At 43.8% G+C, this 19,825-nt stretch overlaps 1 protein-coding gene across 4 annotated transcripts in view; it reads left to right on the plus strand.

Annotated features, from left to right (window-relative positions):
• Positions 1-2,500: 2,500 nt before the first annotated feature.
• LOC142585534 (sushi, von Willebrand factor type A, EGF and pentraxin domain-containing protein 1-like) overlaps positions 2,501-19,825 on the plus strand; it is a 246,408-nt gene continuing 229,083 nt past the window's right edge. For 3 of the 4 annotated variants that reach the window (XM_075696351.1, XM_075696369.1, XM_075696359.1), the window contains exons 1-3: positions 2,505-2,684; positions 5,913-6,003; positions 15,263-15,375. In XM_075696351.1, coding sequence (XP_075552466.1) covers positions 2,591-2,684; positions 5,913-6,003; positions 15,263-15,375 — 298 coding nt within the window. In that variant the 5' untranslated portion in view covers positions 2,505-2,590. Of the gene's footprint in view, positions 2,685-5,912; positions 6,004-15,262; positions 15,376-19,825 lie in introns of all 4 variants that reach the window. The other variant, XM_075696377.1, reaches the window with a different exon arrangement.

Here is a 19,825-nt window from a genome sequence, read left to right on the forward strand (position 1 = left end):
TGTTCTGCAAACTCTACTAATAATTCTCCTCTGCTATTCCTAGAGCCTATGCCATATTCCCCCACTGACTTGTCTCCAGCCTGCTTCTTGCCTACCCTGGCATTGAAGTCGCCCATCAGTATAGTGTATTTTGTTTTGACTTTACCCATCGCCGATTCCACGTCTTCATAAAAGCTTTCGACTTCCTGGTCATCATGACTGCATGTAGGGGCATAGACTTGTACCACCTTCAATTTGTACCTCTCATTAAGCTTCACAACAAGACCTGCCACCCTCTCGTTAATGCTATAGAATTCCTGTATGTTACCAGCTATTTCCTTATTAATCAGGAATCCGACTCCTAGTTCTCGTCTCTCTGCTAAGCCCCGGTAACACAGTACATGCCCGCTTTTTAGCACTGTATATGCTTCTTTTGTCCTCCTAACCTCACTGAGCCCTATTATATCCCATTTACTACCCTCTAATTCCTCCAATAACACTGCTAGACTCGCGTCGCTAGATAGCGTTCTAACGTTAAACGTTGCAGGTTCAGATTCCAATGGCGGCCTGTCCGGAACCAGGTATTCTTAGCACCCTCTGCAGCGTCACAGATCTGACCGCCCGCGACCTCGTGCTCAGCAGCCGAACACCATAGCCACTGAGCAACCACGGTGGGTGCGTACAAGTTCAGAAAAAAGGGAGCGTTCACTCCTCCAAGGCATGGATGCACAGGAGCCTCCACCAATAGGCGAGCCCTCTTCTAGACTGACGTCACGAGCCGGACGGCCTGTGAACGGTAACGTCAGTTGTGTGCGTCTGCCCCTCGTCAGAGTGAATTCCCAAACTGTTTGTGGTGGTCTCTCATGCCGGTGCGCCATTTGTGCCGCGTTCGTTCATTCTGAACCGTGATCCGGCGACGAAAGATAGCAGCGAGCATCGCTGACGCTACGCTACGCGAACTGGCGAGACTGCATGCTTGCAGAAAAAAATAAAGCGTGAAAAGCAACGAAAAACAAAAACCTATCGCATTCATGAAAATAGGTTTGTGAAAATGCAAAGCCAAAAAAATATAAATCATATGCTAACCAAGAGTATTTATTTAAAACGATGAATGAAAAATTTTTTTACCTTTCTTGCCTCGATCGTCTTCTCGTCCCAGGTTTGTAATGGTTTCGATAAATGCATTGTTTTTTTTTAAAGTACTTGTTAAATAGCAACTGATTCACTTTAAGCTCGGAAAACGAGTAGTAAATGTGCCGTGTATACATGTAAACCAGCGCAAAAGCCACGCAGAGCTGCTATTTCTACTTTCCTCTTTTGCACTGAAGCTAAAGAGCAGACGACGCCCAGCATTGTAGAAGACACGGGGTTATTTATCTCGCAATCTGACATGGTGCTGTAGCAATCCAATCACGACAGCTCTACCAAACCATTAATCAAAATACAAGAATTTTGTTCATACCGAGAATTAGGCGTTTTAGAAGCACGTTTTTTTTAGCGGGACTATTTTAGTAGCGGAGGGAATCGGCTGTCGCGCTTTGGTCATCCGGGCGGGGCCTCCCCTTTTTTCTAAATTTGTACAAAACTATATTCACCTAAGGAAGGCGAGCGGTTTAAAAGCGGAGAGCTTCGGTGCAGTGAGTATGTCCTGACGTGTACTGACGTGTGCTGACATTTGTGTGGTCAGAGATGTATAAGGTCATACATTTAAAGTGCTCCTACATGGAGGGAGCTTCCATATCTGGAGCCAGTGTAAATGATGTAAAATAAACCGTATTCTTTCGCTCCTGCTCTCATACGTACTCATCCCTGTGCCTAGAGGATTCATGGCCTAAACGCTGCCCCGAGCCGCAACACCCGGCAGGTAATTCTTGTCGTAATTTTAGTTACACCGTCGTCTTCGTTAGTGAAACGACGTCATCAGGCCACCTCTTCATCCTCAACTTCGTCTTTGCCATACGTGGAAAGAAAAAAGGATAGAAAGAAACACCGTGGATCGACCGGCAACGTGCACTTGTTAGTTGGCCACGTTAGCCGCTGTGTAGACGCAGTTCTAGAGTTGGGTAGTTTATGCGTTTTTTTTTTTCGGGGAGTGGGGTGGGGGGGGGGAGGTATCTACTGTTAATACTTTTCACCCTATGAATATCAGGTACGGAAGCCCCTTTACTGTGTCTGATCACGAAGAATAAACATCGTCACGTTTATGCAAACACGTGATATTCTATTTATCCTGGAAGAGAGGTGTGGACATAACTTTGAGCCATATGCATGTAATATCGACCGCCTACACTCTAAAGCGCCCGCACGTTTCGAGCTCGGCTTGCGGGATATTTCGCCCAGTTCTTCGTCTTAACGTCTGGCTGCAAGAAGGCAGCCAGACGCCCAAGTCGCCAGCACCAAAGGCGGAACCAACGTGCAAAATGAAACGTGAGCCGACGCAGCGTTGCCACCCCTGCGGACATTCTTTATCTTAACGCCCAGGAGAGGCGTTGAGTTTCTCTGCTTGATATGACCGCCGTGTGCGCTGGACGAAACTTCGTCTCGGAACACAGTTCGCACTCGCGAGTTTGCTCGCTGAGCCACCTTGAAGTTGCACGGCTCACGCATAAGCATGAGGCTTACTTTGTTCGTCGCCGTAGCAGCCGGATTTTGCATCGGATCGGCCCGTTTCCTCGAAGATGAAAACAATGAACAAAGCGAACAGAGTGAGTGGCCCTCTCTCTTTCCTTGCAGCGAGTGCTTGTTTAAGCCGCAGTGAATGTCGTTTTCATTGCCGCAAATAACTCCGTATGATTAATCTAACGTGAGGCTTTCAAAAATGACAGTCAAGCACAAAAATGTGGCTGCGATCTTTACCTGCACTCCTTTCTTTTCCCTTGCACTGATAAAACACACTTAATATATGCTCGCTCATATACTTCCCTGTATAGCAACGATAACTACGTAATCGGACCCCAACGGTTCGCGCATGCCATTCGTGCAAAATAAGACGTTATTATTGGCGCCATTTGTTTCTCAGGGCCCATCTAAAACATTATTAATTATCCTCAGTAATCTGCTAAATATTTTGCCCATTACCTAAATATCCGCTGACAAATAACCCAGCAATGTGATGAAAAATAACTTATTATACTGGCTTAGGCGAGTTGGCAGCCTTTCATGACAAGCTTTTGCGACTAGGGGCGGCGACAAGTGACTAGACAGCCACAAGTGCAAACTTTCAACTGAATATTTACTGACGAGCAGGGTGAACTTGAACGCACAGACGAGGTATATGACGTGGATCCGGTTGAATTGAATTGAATTTATTCTGCAGCAAAGCTGCGAGGATTGCCACGTATAGAAAAAGAAAACTGCAGGTTGCAGCTTGAGGGGAGCCTGGCCACATCATGCGCAGGGAAGCTTCGTAGTGGTTGACACCGAAAGCGCGCGTTTTAGATAAAGCTGTGAACAATAAAAAATAAACAAGGAAAAGAAAACATACTGAAAGATACAGAAGCCACGATCAGTTTACACAACCAAATTGTCGCAGAAATATTTCACAAGCTTCTTGAAGCAGGTATCGTCATCATCATCAGCCTGGTTACGCCCACTGCAGGGCAAAGGCACTCTCACATACTTCTCCAACTACTACGGTCATGTGCTAATTGTGGCCATGTCGTCCCTGCAAACTTCCTAATCTCATCCGCCCACCTAACTTTCTGCCGCCCCCTGCCACGCTTCCCTTCCCTTGCAATTCAGTCCGTAACCCTTAATGACCATGTTATCTTCCCTCCTCATTACATGTCCTGCCCATGCCCATATCTTTTTCTTGATTTGAACTAAGACGTCATTAACTCGCGTTCGTTCCCTCACCCAATCCAGCAGGTAGGATAGTGGTGAAACCCGCCGTCGTGGCGTAGTGGTTTCGGTGCGGCGCTGCGAAGCCCAAGGGCGCGGTATCGAATTCCGGCCGCGGCAGCCGCATTTCTACGGGGGTCGGAAATGCAAGAACGCCCGTGTGCCGTGCATTGGGTGCACGTTAAGGACGCCCAGGATACGATATAGCGCCCAGACACGATATGATTATGAGGCGCGCTACCGCGCGCCTCATAATCATATCGTGTCTTTTTAGTTTATTTAATTTGTACATACTGCAGCCCCATAGGAAGGCTATTGCATGTAAGGGTGGGTAAAAACAGTTGTGGACAAAAAATAAAGTGAAATCAACAATGGCTCTTACATTTGTACGAGAGTCAAAGAACTGGAAAGTCGTTTTCATCGATTCTTAAAAGCAGCAAAACAGCGAAATGCATACACATAAGGTAGTTACGCATACTGGTTTCCACAGAGAGCACTTTCGAATTCGCTTATCGGTAGTGAACGAAGGCAGCCAGGTAAGGAATTCCATACTTCTCTTGTGCGGGGAAAGAAGCTGTACTTGAGAGTATTTGTACGGGCATAGAAACGGTTAAGATTAAGCTCGTGGAAGTTACGCGCGCAAGACACCCCAGAATTTAATTTTAATGATAGCGGTGAAACAAAAGAGAACATGAACTTGTAACCGACAACAGAAGCCATCGTACAAATATGCTACCTAGAAAACAACAAAGAATCTGTAAACAAACGACAAGGTCCTGGGAACGCTTTCTTGGTACCAACCGAATGCACGTCATACTTCGTCAGTGTGTAAAACATCACCCTGCTCGTGAATAAAAATTCATTTGAAAGTTCGCACTTGTGGCTGTCAAACAGTCACTTTTGTGTAGCGCAATAACCAAATATTGCGCAAGCTTCTGAAAGAAAAAAAGAACCACTGCCCTTGGAGGTCGACCTGTAGCAGCCGAGAAACATTCTGCGTTTGCTTCGTGCCGAGCGTCCGTGTGCCGTCTGCGGCGCGCGAGTTTCCCTTAAACGTGCAGGTGAGAACGGACGTGTACATTTATTTCCCGTCTCGTTACAAAAAATTTAAATTGTGGAGTTTTACGTGCCAGAACCACGATCTGATTATGAGGCACGCTGTAGGACTCCGGATTAATTTTGACCACCTTGGATTCTTTCACATGCACCTAAATTTAAGTGTACGTTTTTTTTCTTTCTTTTTTTTCGCATTTCGCCCCCATCAAACTGGGGCCGCCGTGGCCAGGATGCGATCCCGTGACCTGGTGCTTAGCAGCGTAACACCATAGCCACTGAGCAACCACGGCGGGTAAAGCGTCTCGTTAGCCCCTTGTAGGACTAACGGCAGGCCTTTAGGGAATTAGAGTAGTACATTTGTTCTCATTTGAACCTAGATTTTTCTTGCGGTGAAGATAGCACAAGACTTCATAGCTGCGAGCTGTCGCGTCATGGTGTGGTCTGAGACCAGTGGGGGTGCCGAACAACGAGTGGTGGCGTTTATTGTGATCATGCTGCGTGCAGCGCGCTTTGCGATATAAAAGTCGGTCCAGCTTAACTCAGGTCAGAACTCAGAGCTTCTATAAGTTTAACTGTCTTGCAAACACTGATTTCAGCTGCTTGAGAAATATTTGTCCTGGAGCTTGACGGCGAAAGTTTTCCAGCTGTGGCCGTTTGCAATGAAGTGCCCTTTCATGGGTCTCAATATACTCCGCTAATGATTTGCCACAGGAGAATTTGCATTACGCTGAAATTGTGGTTCCGAATTCTAAAATCATTCCAAATTTGCTTTAAATTTCCAATAATCATTTATATATCGTTGCCAGCGGTCTTATTGGCTAAAAGATACTCGAGGGCGGTGGCGACGACGCTCGACCCGCTCGCGTCCCCGGATGTTCGACTTCTCCACATAACACACACGCTATGGTGGGCGTCTGCGTTGTAAGACAGCCACTGAAAGCTACAACATGCACCTAGCGCAGAAGCAAAAACGATCAACGAGATACTCCTGCTTCGACTGTGCGTCTGACCCTCTAATCTTTATTCCTGTTGTGCAGTGTGTACGGAGCCTGAGGATATGTACATACACCACAGAGTACACCAAGAAAACGAGTACCGAGAAAAGTTTCCGGTAGGCACCCTGCTCACGTAAGTATGCCTAAAAGTACTTGCCTGCTTGTCCTCCTTGTTCTGTTTGAGCGAAAATACGATGGACAAAGTGATGCCGTGGTAAAGTACTCCGTATCGTTTTTTCAGTTGCATTAAAGAACATTAGGGTATGAAGAAGAAGTGCCTCCACTCAATAAACATCGCAAATGAATAATACTAATTTGGCACCTAGCAGGTTTAATTACTCTTCATTTGAAATGCTTTCATAGCTGAAATCACTGAAATGTGGAAGTCACCTAATCGATCACGTTTTAAACTATTGATGCATGAAGATAATTAAGTTAAATGAAGGGCCCATTTCCCTGCATTAGGCTACCGAAGAGGCCAATGGTCACTACAACTATGGAAAGCAAGGAGCATTAATGTTGAGCTCTTTGTTCTTCCTTTCAATCGGAGACAGGCTTAAAGGGAAAAGAAAAAAGAGCACATCTTTTGGGATGAAACCCAGTCGGCATGTCGCTCTATGAGATGTGTCATAATCCAGTAGTGGTTCCGCTTCTAAATTAACGGAAACTAATGTGACTGTATATGTAACGGCAGCCCTGCGAGTGTTAGATAGCGCCGCTCTGACCATGGAGATGGATGTGAAAGACCTTGTATGAGACCCAAGTTAAAATTGGGATCAAGCAACTGGCTGGTATATTATTCGCAACGGTAACTGCGCGATCAAAACAACGACGGAAAGTCCTTTCACTCCGTCGTCGTTTGGTCGCACTGTTACCGTTACGAATGCATGCGATCCTTACAAAAATTTTTATAGAAAGTCCATACACAGTCTATAGACATTTGTCTATGAAGTCTATAGACTGTCTATAGACATTTCTTTAGACTAGTCTGTAGACAGTCTATAGAGTTATTGCCATACACTTTTTATATACGAGTCTATAAAAAGTCTGAGTCTATAGACTGTCCATACACTGTCTATAGACAGTCTATAGACTTATGGCCATACTTTTCATAGGCTAGTCTATAAAAAGTCTGAGTCTACAGACTGTCTATAGACTTATGGCCATACACTTTTTCTAGACTAGTCTATAAAAAAGTCTGAGTCTATACACTGTCTATAGACAGTCTATAGGCTTATGGCCATGCACTTTTTTATAGACTGGTCTATAAAAAGTCTGAGTCTATAGACTGTCTATAGAGTGTCTATGGATTAATTAAAATTCATGTTTGTAGACCGTTGTCTGCAGGATGTCTATGGACAAGTGTATAGGCTTACAAATACAAATACCTTTATTTCAACAACAGGGATGTTAGGTGCGCACCCAAAAAGCCTATGACTGGCTTGACAGAGGGGCGCACCCCCGTACATAAAAACCGGCAGCAACAGAACACGGACAGAACAATAATAATAAAAAAAGACTACAGTGCATAGGTAAACATCATATTCAATAAATATTAGTGAACATCCTCTTGCAATAACAAATAAATGAAGGCGGCAGAATTAACACGAAACGCTCAGGAACACTAAAGAATGCAAAACGAAGAATAACAATAAGAGAAGAAAAAAAGAGGAAGGAGGCGCAAACTTGCAGTAAAAAACACCCGTATCGTTAGGTTTTCAGTGCTCATTGCGCCGATTAAGAGTTGGAATTATATGTCGGAGCATTTGACGACCGTAATTAGTTCTACAGTTCTACTTTTGTAGACTGAAGTTCATAGAATGCCTATAGACAAATGTCTATAGACTATCTATAGACTATTCCTCTAGACCAGTCTATAGACAGTCTATGGACTTATGACCATAAACTATTTATAGACTAGTCTGTAAAAAGTCTGAGTCCACAGACTGTCTATATACTGTCTATAGATTAATGAAAATTTATGTTTGATACAAATGTCTGCAGAATGTTTATAGACAAAAGCATATAGGGTTATACAGTTCTACTTTTGTAGACTAAGTCTTTAAAATGTCTATAGATAGTCAATAGACATTCTATAGACTTCAGTCTACAAAAACAGAACTATATAATCCTATACACTTTTTTCTATGATATTCTGCAGACATTTGTCAACAAGCATGAATTTTCACTAATCTATAGACACAGACATTTTATAGACAAGTCTACGAAGAGTGTATAAGGCCATAAGTCCATAGCTATCTGCTATCTACAAGTTAGTTTACATTTTTGTTTACATATGGTAGCAATAAAATTTTGAATGTATTATGCATGTGCACTTGTTGCTTTTAATCTGCACTTATGCATTAATGTTGGTAGATTAATAGTGCTCCTGAACCAGCTGTACTCTCATATATGTTTCATAAACAGAAAGAATTGAGTGCTGAATCATGCAGTGCAAAAAAGGAAACAAATGCACCGTCAATGAATTAACTGTTTTTATTGCGCGATATAATATATGAATTTCTTAAAATACATGTCTTATGCTATTATGGAAAGAGACTAAATATTTACACTACTTCCCCTTGACAAGCAGGTCGCTAGGCTGGCCTTGACCTTTGTGTCATTAGACCCAAAGGTGATGCAGGTGTATGCTGCAAATAAGTAGATGCAGCACTATGAGACAAATATAACAAGTGTGTGTTCTTTGTATGTTCATTAAGCAGCTTAATATATTTGCTCAAACCGTATAAGTCAATACTTCATGAGGTTTAACTATGACTAATGGCTGCTTGTCAATACAAATCAGTACCATTATACAATGTTTTATATTATGGTATGGTGAACAATTATACAGTCACAACTGCTGCTCGTGCCAGCAACAGTATGTTCCCTTTTATGACAAGTTCATATATGATGCATTAATGTACTTATCCCAAATGATCTCTATATTTATTGCTGAAACGTCACCCAGTTGGACTGTCTGTACATTTTTTTTTGGCTGGTAGTTAAGTATGCCCGTGCAGAGGGATATGCTCAGAAGACGTGACTGGAGTATTCACAGTATCATGCCAAAGATTTTAATTTATTTTGCTTAATACACATATAAATGTCTTTCTCCTACTCTTAAATGAATGAGTCTTTGGCTATAACTTCAACAGAAGGCAGAGGGATTGATTGTGTTGATATCGTCACTTAGTTTCTTACAGGTAATGAGGCCTCTTGGGCATGCTAACAGGTTTCCAAGTTAGGTATACCACATGAGCATCCGAAATACCACGCGAGCACTTTGTGTCATGGCACGACAGACATGCACCTCCTAGGAAACAGAACTGATACTATAGTTAGAATGAAAATTCTATTACAGTAAATTATTTAAGGTGCTTTCAAAGATGAAAATATTTTCTAGGGTTTCGAGGTCCAGGGCTTTTAGTTAGCGCAAAAGAAAAAGATAAATTCAGTAAGAAATGCCCCATCAGTATGATTGACTTTCATTTTTTTTCAATAAATGGGCAAATTTCCCTGAACTTTTTATGAGGTGAAACGTTTTAAAACTATATTTACCTGAGAGATTCTCTGGAAAATTTGTATGACATATAACAAGACAGCATGCCTATGTGGTCAATTTAAAATTTCACGATCTTTCTTCCAAGCCTTCCCTGGCTGCTTTCATGAAAATTTTCTGGCAATCTATGACGCCCGCAGCTTAAGTGCAATAGAAAAAATATGGCGATTTAATGCTTGCCAAGTACTGCCAGTCCATAATATTTAAATAAAACGAATAACAGGTCAGTCCCTTGACATGCAGTATTAGATCCAACTGACTTGAATCCCTTGTTTAATAAAGCTGACAAGGGACAAGTTCGTAATTGATGGCCACGCGAGTACAGCACGGAAGACAAGGACACAGAGACACACACGTAAAGCAAATGCAACAAGGTGAGGGAAAACAATGAGTTATTTTTACGGTTCAATAGTAGTTTTCTATATAATTTGCATTCATTACTTTTGCCTCTAGTTAACTTTGTTTACCTCTGACTAAAGACTACATGGCAATATGAATCAGTACCATTATGACGTTTCGTTATACTACAGTATGATAAGCAGGTAGACAACTGTAATGGTCCCCGGTGCCAGCAACGGTACGTTTCGTTTCAAGACAGGTTCATGTGACGCACAGTGTACTTATAAAAATAAAAAAAAATGCGAGAAACCCAAACTATTCCTATAATAGTAATTGTTGAAACAAAGATACCCGGCTGGATCGACTGTGCACATTTTTTCAGGTGTTATTGCAATATGCCCGTGCCGAACGAACATTCTCAGCATAGTGACTGCAGTTTTGAACAATCACGTTAATAATTGCAATTTATTTCCGCTTCGAACAGTCTGCAATGTCCCTTTTCTCAAACTTCGAGATGAATACGTTTGCCACACTTTCAGTAGAATGCACATGAATGGGGGCGTATTGATAACGTTACTTATCAACTAAAACATGTTACGATCTCTTAGGTGTGTTGATAAGGGTAGAACAAATGCAATGTCCACTAAATTATTTGAATAATCTGTGCGTTATCTACTAAGGAAAGGCCACCAAATGGACAATCTGGCTCTTTTTTCTTTTGTACAGCGCATATAGTATACAGTCTGTCCAAGACGACGGCACTACATGCAACAGTAATGAAAACCGGAACACTTATTACGCACAAGGGCTTCATACGAAGCACGACTGGCACAATGCGAATCTGCGCCAGCAGCTGCCTGGTGATTAACAGCACGTAAACTGCATAACGCCGAAGCATCGAAAGGCGCTTAACACTTTTCAAGTAGTCCGGAAGATAACTTCTGCTGCTAAACTGTTTATAAAAGAGACAAAAAACAAATCTTCCAACTACCGTCAAACACAATGACTTCAGTTTACAACGTGCAAAGGTGCTTCCCGGAGCGACTAATTTATTGTTCTCTAATTTTTTCGCCTAAGTTGCGAAGCTGCGCGTAACTGAGCTTATCGCAGGTCTCATGCTCCAAAAGCATTTGTGGTTGCATATATTTAGATAGGGTGAATCTAGATATTCCTGCTAGATATTTCTTCAACTCTCGTGTTTTGCTTGCGGTAACTAACCAAAACTATTTAGATTGGTTGCAAGGAAGCTTAAAGATACTGCTACTATTAAACTATACGAAAACGGCAGCGCACACACTGCTGGAGCATGCCCCGCAAACACGGCCCTTCATCCGAGTACACTAGCAGTTATACAACTATACGTCTCCGTTTGAAAATTCATGCTAACACAATTTTGAGATATATACGTGAAGCGTGTCACGAGAATTTCACTACACATGCGGCGCAGCATTCATCGCGGCCGGATCAGGCGCCACGAAATGAGATCCACCACACCGGCTGCTCAACATACACAATCCGCTTAGTGGCAGCTCAGTATCAAGCTAAAACATGGTGTACTTTCTTTTTTACGCACATCAACTATAACGCTAAAATCAAGAAGCCCGAGCGCGCGCTCGCCGTAAAACATACCGTATCGTAGAAGCGAGAACAAGAGCGCGTTATCATGTCAACGACAAACCGACTATACCCGAGTCGCCTGCGCTACATGCAGCCGGTCGCGCTACGAAATGCGCTTACCTAATAATGATCTATTGACGCAAAACATCTTTGCTCAAGCTTACCGTTCAGAGTAGTTGACGTGTGATGCCACAAAGAAGACACGCGTACACAGACACCAACGTTCAGGCAGACACCGCACACCGCTACAAGCGTTTACGTGCCTGGTGCACTCGAGAATTTAAACTGACGCGGACAGACGGCGCACCGCCGCGCATGCGCAGGAGCTCCGCGCGCCGGGCGTGCGCGCTCAGAGGAGTGTGAACGCCTTTCTCTCTCTTTTATTTTTTGTCTCTTTCTCTCTTTCTCTCTGCGCGCCAAGCGCGCCGGAACGGGTTGCTTTTCCATTTCTCATCCTTTTTTCATGAACGAAGGAAATAACTTTATAGAAAATAACGAAAATAGAAATCTTATCGACTTTCGTCTATAGAAAGTCTATTGAAAAATAACAGAGAAAAATAAATAGCGGCTGTATTGACTTTCGTCGATAGGTAGTCTGTAGAAAGGAAGTAGGCAAAAAAGAAACAAACACCTTATCAACTTTTTTCTACAGACCGTCTATAGACTGCGAATAGACAAAAAGAAATAGAAATCTTATCGACCTTCGTCTATAGAAAATTTATAGATAAATAACAGAGAAAAATAAATTGAGGCTGTATAGACTTTCGTCTATTTGTAGTGTATAGAGAGGAAATAGACAAAAAATAAACAAACACCGTATCAACTTTTTTTCTATAGACTGTCTATAGACTGCGAGTAGACAAAAAGAAATTGAAATCTTATCGACTTTTGTCTATAGAAAGTCTATAGACAAATGATAGAGAAAAATAAATAGAGGCAGTATCGACTTCTGTCTATAGGTGTCTGTTGTGGGAAAGTAGACAAAAAAGAAACGAACACCATATCAACTTTTTTCTATAGACTGTCTATAGACTGCAAATTGACAAAAATAAATAGAAACTTTATCGACTTTTGTCTATAGACAGTCTATAGACTTGTATCAAGAAAAGTCAAATCTATAGAAAGGCAAGGTCGTCTATAAAAAGTCTATAGACTTTCTATAGACAGTCTAAAGTCATTTTTGTAAGGGGCAACTCGCCCAACTTTCCACTTTAATACCTGATATATTAACCCGCCGTGGTTGCTCAGTGGCTATGGTGTTGGGCTGCTGAGCACGAGGTCGCGGGATCGAATCCCGGCCACGGCGGCCGCATTTCGATGGGGGCGAAATGCGAAAACACCCGTGTGCTTAGATTTAGGTGCACGTTAAAGAACCCCAGGTGGTCAAAATTTCCGGAGTCCTCCACTACGGCGTGCCTCATAATCAGAAAGTGGTTTTGGCACGTAAAACCCCAAATATTATTATTATTATTACCTGATATATTATCTTGCGCTACCTGTCGCGCCACCTAGGTCACCCAGATGCGAGGTTCTGGCTGTGTAATGCGCCAGGTGGACTGAAGAGAACAAGGGGCTTATTATAGTCCCTCAGAAGGTAAAGAAGGCAGCAGTCAGTGAAATAGGGGGATTCGTAACGGTCCGCCGGCTTCTGTTGATACGGTAGAGTGCCACGTGGAACACCGCAGACAGCACGCGGATGTCTTATTTCTATTTTCTTCTAGCCGTGGTCGCCTGATCCCTCATTAACACCCCCCCGTAGTAACAAAAAAAAAAAAAAGAAACACGCAGACTCAAAGCAATGTTCTAATCTAAGATGAAGCGAAGCTGTCCTGATACAGTTGGTGAGATAGCAGCGATAGCTGGGGGATGACACTTGTTTGAAGATGCTTGTATGAAGTATGTTTGCTATACTGGCCAATCTTGCGAGGCAGCCAGCAGCTAGCGCCTGAAAAGTGGAGTGAAGTGGCAAAGAAAGTTTCGCTTTAAAACCGGACGTGCACAGAGCACAGGACATGCTGCAATGACGTTGAGGAAGATATATAACTATAATCAAGGTTGATGCAAGTAGTGAAATCATTTTTGCAAAGAATCACCAACGGCTCGTTTATGTATATACCGTCCATAATTCTTGTACTGTTCTCTTGCACTATCTATTTTCAACTGGCTGGCATGTATGTAAATTAAATCTGCTTCTTTAAAACAGGGGATGCACCCGTAGAATTTGCAGTAAACTGGAAGGTGCAAAGCGCTATGTTGACGCTCGACTTCGGGCTACAGTCGAGTGGATGGCAATTTGCCGTTTCATGAGGTATTAACAGTATTTAATTAACCGCTCTCCTAAAGCATTGTTTCACATATATCACAACATTTGTGCTGGATATACATAATTTTGTAGGGCAACAACGTTGGAATGTCTGCTGTGATGCGTAAAGTCTGAAGACAGTGGTCAAAAACTACCGATTCTTTGTCTTTTCTGACCCGCCGTGGTTGCTCAGTGGCTATGGTGTTAGGCTGCTGAGCACGAGGTCGCGGGGTCGACTCTCGGCCACGGCGGCCGCATTTCGATGGGGGCGAAATGCGAAAACGCCCGTGTACTTAGATTTAGGTGCACGTTAAAGAACCCCAGGTGGTCGAAATTTCCGGAGTCCTCCACTATGGCGTGCCTCATAATCAGAAAGTGGTTTTGGCACGTAAAACCCCATAATTTTCTTTCTCTTTTCTGTTGCTGACTCATGCGTTGTTGACGAACGTAGCTTGCATACGGCTGTTAGGTTTCATAGTATTCACCATAAAGAGAAATACGAGAACTATGCATCTGGTGAGTGGGGGAAAGATTTAAGCGACAACTAGATGGAACAATATTTCCCGCATATTTCTGGAGAGGTGTCGCCTTGCCTTAGCACTGTCACTACTATTTTCTATGTTGCACCTCCTTTGGAAGTATACACACACGCCACTGCAGAGAGCCATTAATTTTGTCATAAAACTTAGCTGAATTAGGCTACTTGAACGATCCTGCGCTTGAATGTCGCAGCATGTAGTAGCCTGGGATAGCTTCACCAAGCGTTCGTTCGTTTGACGCAAGATATGTGACCACACAACTCAGAAAAAATTCTGCTTTGGGCCACATGTGGGGTAGACATACGCGACTCGATACCCGCCGTGGTTGCTTCGTGGCTATGGTGTTGGACTGCTGAGCACGAGGTCGCGGGATCGAATCCCGGCCACGGCGGCCGCATTTCGATGGGGGCGAAATGCGAAAATACCCGTGTACTTAGGTTTAGGTGCACCTTAAGGAAACCCATATGGTCCAAACTTACGGAATCCCCCACTACGTCGTGCCTCATAATGAGATCGTGGTTTCGGCGCGTAGAACCCCATAATTTTCTCATACGCTACTCGAATGACAACTGCCGTCGGTTGGCCGTGCTTAAATGCACTGTTTTGGCCGGGCGCATCCCAGTATCTTTTCAGCAAAAGTACTCAGCTTATGCATGTTTTTGTACACATTCAACACAATATATATAATGTGACAATTCGTTTATGCGTAACTGCGTATTTTTGAAGGTCTAATTAGTAATATGTTAGGGACATCGTGCGGCCTCGGACATTTCCGTGCAACATGCCGTGTACATACATATACGCTCAGTTTTTTTTGTAAGTGTAAACTTCCTGGTGGTATCGTGCCGGACACCGTTATTCGCAATGTTGGCATCGGTTTCTGTTGGAATAAACGTTTTCTAAACGAAAAAGCACTCTGCTAAGCAAGCTTTCCACTGAACGCATATGTACTACATGATTGAGCGTCCTGTTACATATATTTATAAACACAGCTTATGAACAGCGCAATCATCCTAATGCCTACGCTGTCCAGGTACCGCTGTGGTTCGGGTTACAGACCCAGGGATATCAAAACCTGGAATGCGACCTGCCAAGTGAAAGACGATGGTTCTGTGGGCTGGTATATCGGCAAACACGACTGCAGACGTGAGTACAACGTTTAATGTGTTCTTCTTTCGCACCTTTTCCGCCTCGAACGCCACGAGTTGCGTCCTGACGCTCTCTTCATGACGCTCCCCTCCGGAGATTTCAGCAGGACGTAACATTTTGTATGGTGACCACATGTGGTTTTGTCGGGTTCACAGTTGTCTCTTGAAGATCCCAAGTCCTCGTGCTTAATTCTTACAATGGTACTTAAACTTCATGCACCTTTGGTCATAGTCTTATGCTAAGATTACTAGAAAGAATTATGGTGATACAATCGCTCAGCCAACATGGGAATCTCGCGTACTGCGTGAACTTTTTAATTACGATTTCGTACGAATTGGCATAGAAGGTGTAATGCAGCTTCTTTAATTATTTCTTCTTGTTCAAATGTGTTGCGTGCTAGCATCATAACATTTCTGCTCAGCAGGTAAATGTTTGAAATTCGCAACCTAATTTATTGCGTAATTTAGGACGTTTAAATAAATCGTGACACTTTCAAGTTTGCGTGTCGGTAAATTAAGATGATGCTAGGTAGACAACAGTCACTAGGCGTGGCTAATTTTAAATTCTAATCAACTATATTTGTTTTCAATATCCTTAAAGTCATCGAATGGTAGAAATTGGAGTCTAAAATAGGAATAATTCTGACCATATAACGAACTTGCAATAAAAAAATTGCGTCAAGAACGTTATACGAATTCGCAAGGTCGCCTGAAGTCAGAAGGACTAAGCTTGGGCAACTACGTGTGCTACCCAACAATCCCACACTGGTTTAACAGCTGTTAGGGTTGGCGTCGGACACCACGGGCGATACGTCATCCCCCTACCTTCTACTTGGTCGGGCACCACGGGCGATACGTCATCCCCCTACCTTCTACTTGGCCGGACCCCACGGCGCCGAAGAGGTCATTGACCCGACCTTCTCCCCGGATTCGTCGAAAAGAGGATCGACTTCTCCGTCCCGTGCTCGGTAATGCAGGAAGAGGGGCCCTCTCTCTGTGCCTGTCACGTGTCATCGACGGAAGCAAGATCCCGCCCACACTTGTATAGAGCCTATTTAAGGGGCTCCGAAATGTACTTGTGAGATACTTCATACTTCTTACTTGATACTTGATACTTCATACTTCATGCTCTTCTTATTTTCTCTCAACTACCTTTGAATAAACCGTGCAAGTTTCGCACTAGCAAATCGTCTCGCCCTTGCTCGGTCGCCATGGTCTACCGGATGCCTGCAGCCCGCCGACAACGCCACGCTACCCAATAAGTAATGTCGGTCGAGCTTCGATAGGCAGGCGCCGCTACTTCTCGGCAGCAGTACGGTACGCTACCCTGGAGTACGCAACAAACTGGTTGCGAGCGGTGGGATCGCTTACAAACGCAACAAACTGGTTGCTAACGGTGGGATCGCCCCTGAAACGCAACACAGCCATACTGGCGGCTCCCATCTAGACAGTATAGCGCCAGATTTTCCTGCATTACACGTAGTACGAAACTCTGTGTATATATACCTTCAGTTTTCATTGTTAAAATAGTATTCCGTAATATGAGCCCACGTGTAAAGTTTTCCTATTTATGAATGCTTTTAGATAATCAGGAGGAGTTCTAATCTCTTATAAGATTAAAATAAATAAAACAACTGATATGCCCAGCGCTCTGCACATCAAATGATCCCATAAGATTATATGGCATTATATAGCTTTCCCATTTGTTCATATGGTATCATTAGATATAGAGGCTATAGAGCATATTTGTTTCTAATTCGGAAAATCTACGTTATAAAGAGCTGTATATAATTCGTATGTTCAGTTCACTTTTGGCGCATATAACTAATAGTAACAATTTGCTAATCTTACCCCCGTGACCCGCAGGCGAACTAATTTATTTTAGAAATAAACACCTTTCCTTTTTACCGAAGGACCCCTTACAAAAAGGAGTTTTGCCGCTGACACAGGTGTTTTCAGTAATGAACGAGAAGAAGGGGAACCGAGGGGCCCGATTTTTATTAATCATATCATAAGAGGCCAACAAACAACAGCAGCAAGTACAACATAGGGGAAATTACTTGTACTTACTAAATGAATTGGTGCGGTTTGTTGGCTTCTTATAATATGCTTCCGGTGAGCGACGGAGGAAAACGCGTGGCGCTGCTTCTTCAAACTAAAACTGACAAAAGGTTAAGAAAACGCGCATATGATTAATGCAAAGCAAGCAAAAAGGTGAGCTAATTTTATTCTTGTGACAGCATTAAAAAGTTTTAAAGGGGCCCCGAACCACTATTTATCGAAGTGGAGAAAGATATTTGAAGTGAAGATAGGCTATTTCAGAACCACTTTACCGCAAAAAGTGCTTCAGTGCGTTCAGCAGAACCAGAGTTATGGGCAATCAAACACGGCCTCAGCTGTGCTCCCCTTCCTCCTCCAATGCCTTGCACTGCGAAGGCTACGGCGGAGGCGTCACCGTGGCGCGCAGTCTAAATTTCCGATTTGTTGCCTATGCCGCGCTAAACGTAAGCCAAACGCGGCTGTCCTCAGAGAGCCGCAGTGCGCTTAGCCACTGGTCTCGTGGCGGCACTTCGCGGTGGCCGCGGTGTAGCCGAGCGCAGCGACTAATAGCAGCTGCGTATTGGAGTGTGCTTTATGACGAAATAGAGCACACAGAAAAGAGCGAGGATCATGGGGTTTTTGAAACGAGAGCGTTTGAGAAAACGGTGACTTCGCGCTCCGCTTGCGAGCTCCACGGACCGTGTACGATAGCAGAACTTGGCTGAGAGGTTCACAACAGCGTATGCTACCCGCGGACTATGTTATTTCACCAATCCCGAGGGGTGGTTCAGGGCCTCTTTAAAGTGAGCGCCGCTCCGCTCACATTTCACTTGTTCAAGCATGGTGGAGAACTGCCGGTGATATAGTTGACATTTGAGTGCGTCTCCCATATACCACAACGATGCGCACGTAGCTGCAAAAGGCTCAATCGCCTTGGCAGCGGCAGGCGAGGACAGCATTTTGCCCAGCTGCTTTTGGCTTTCTGGTATCGGAATGATCGTTGTGCGAACGCGCTAGCATTCCCACTGGGCCGCTGTGTGCAAGTCGTTAGGATACGCTGGTATGAACGGACAGTAAACGTAGAGCTTAGAAAAAAGTATACGGTAGTTCGGAACCGAGATAAAACTTGAACCATGCGAATCACTCTGCCCCGTGTAACGACTGTGGACGAAGCCATAGAGTAATGAAGCTGCCAAAGCCCAACGGGACGCGACGGTGGCGAACCATGCCGAGTGTTTCTTTTTTTAAACAGAAGGCTAAAAAAATGTCATACCTATAGGCTCTGCCGTTTTTGCTGATAGACTCGTGACTATAGGCAGACATTAGCAGCAAGAAAATTTTCAGCAATAACTTCACTAATTATCTAAAATAGGCTACACCACTTTTTAATGACTAACTTTCAGGTTCATGTTTTAACGTGAAATTAAAGTCGAGGGGAATAGTGAAGTCATGTCTGCTTAGCAGAAATACTATTTAGCAAAATCCAGTTCAGCAGGAATCCTATGTCGCAAAATTCTATTACCCGCCGTGTGTTGCTTAGCGGCTATGGTGTTAGGCAGCTAAGCACGAGGTCACGGGATCGAATCCAGGCTACGGCGGCCGCATTTCGATGGGGGCGAAATGTGAAAACACCCTTGTACTTAGATTTAGGTGGGCGCTAAAGAACCCCAGGTGGTCAAAATTTCTCGAATCTCCCACTACGGCGTGCGTCATAATCAGATCGTGGTTTTGGCACGTAAAACCGCATGATTTAATTTTAAAATTATAATATTTATCCATTTTTACTTTGGGTTGGCAGTTTGTGAATGCTGCTCTTACATAAGTGCGGCCCTTACTCGAGTTTATAAGTTGCATCCTAGAATTTTCACGAGCATCACCGACTTCATCCGTGGTTGTTTAGCGGCTTTGACGTTGGGCTGCTGAGCACAAGGTCACGGGATAAAAAAAACATTTATGGGGTTTTACGTGCCAGAACCACTTTGTGATTATGAGGCACGCTGTAGTGGAGGACTCTGCAAATTTCTACCACCTGGCGTTCTTTAACATGCTCCTAAATCTAAGTACACGGGTGTTTTCGCCCCCATCGGAATGCGGCCGCCGTGACCGGCATTCGATCCCGCGACCTCGTGGTCAGCAGCCCATCACCACAGTCACTGAGCAAACACGGCGGGTAAGGTCACGGGATCAAATCTCAACCGCGGCGGCGCAGAAAAAAAAAGGAAAACAGCAGTGCACCGTGCATTGGGTGCACGTTAAAAAACCCAAGTGATCTAAATTAATCCCAAGTCCCTCACTACGATATGCCTCATATTCAGATTGCGGTTCTGGCTCGTAAACCCCCTGAATCTAATTAACACTGACCTTCCTGAAAAATATACCATGACGCAAAATAGCGCATGGATTTGAGC

The sequence above is a fragment of the Dermacentor variabilis genome, chromosome 1 (assembly GCF_050947875.1).
Source record: "Dermacentor variabilis isolate Ectoservices chromosome 1, ASM5094787v1, whole genome shotgun sequence".
In the NCBI taxonomy this organism is placed as follows: domain Eukaryota; kingdom Metazoa; phylum Arthropoda; class Arachnida; order Ixodida; family Ixodidae; genus Dermacentor; species Dermacentor variabilis.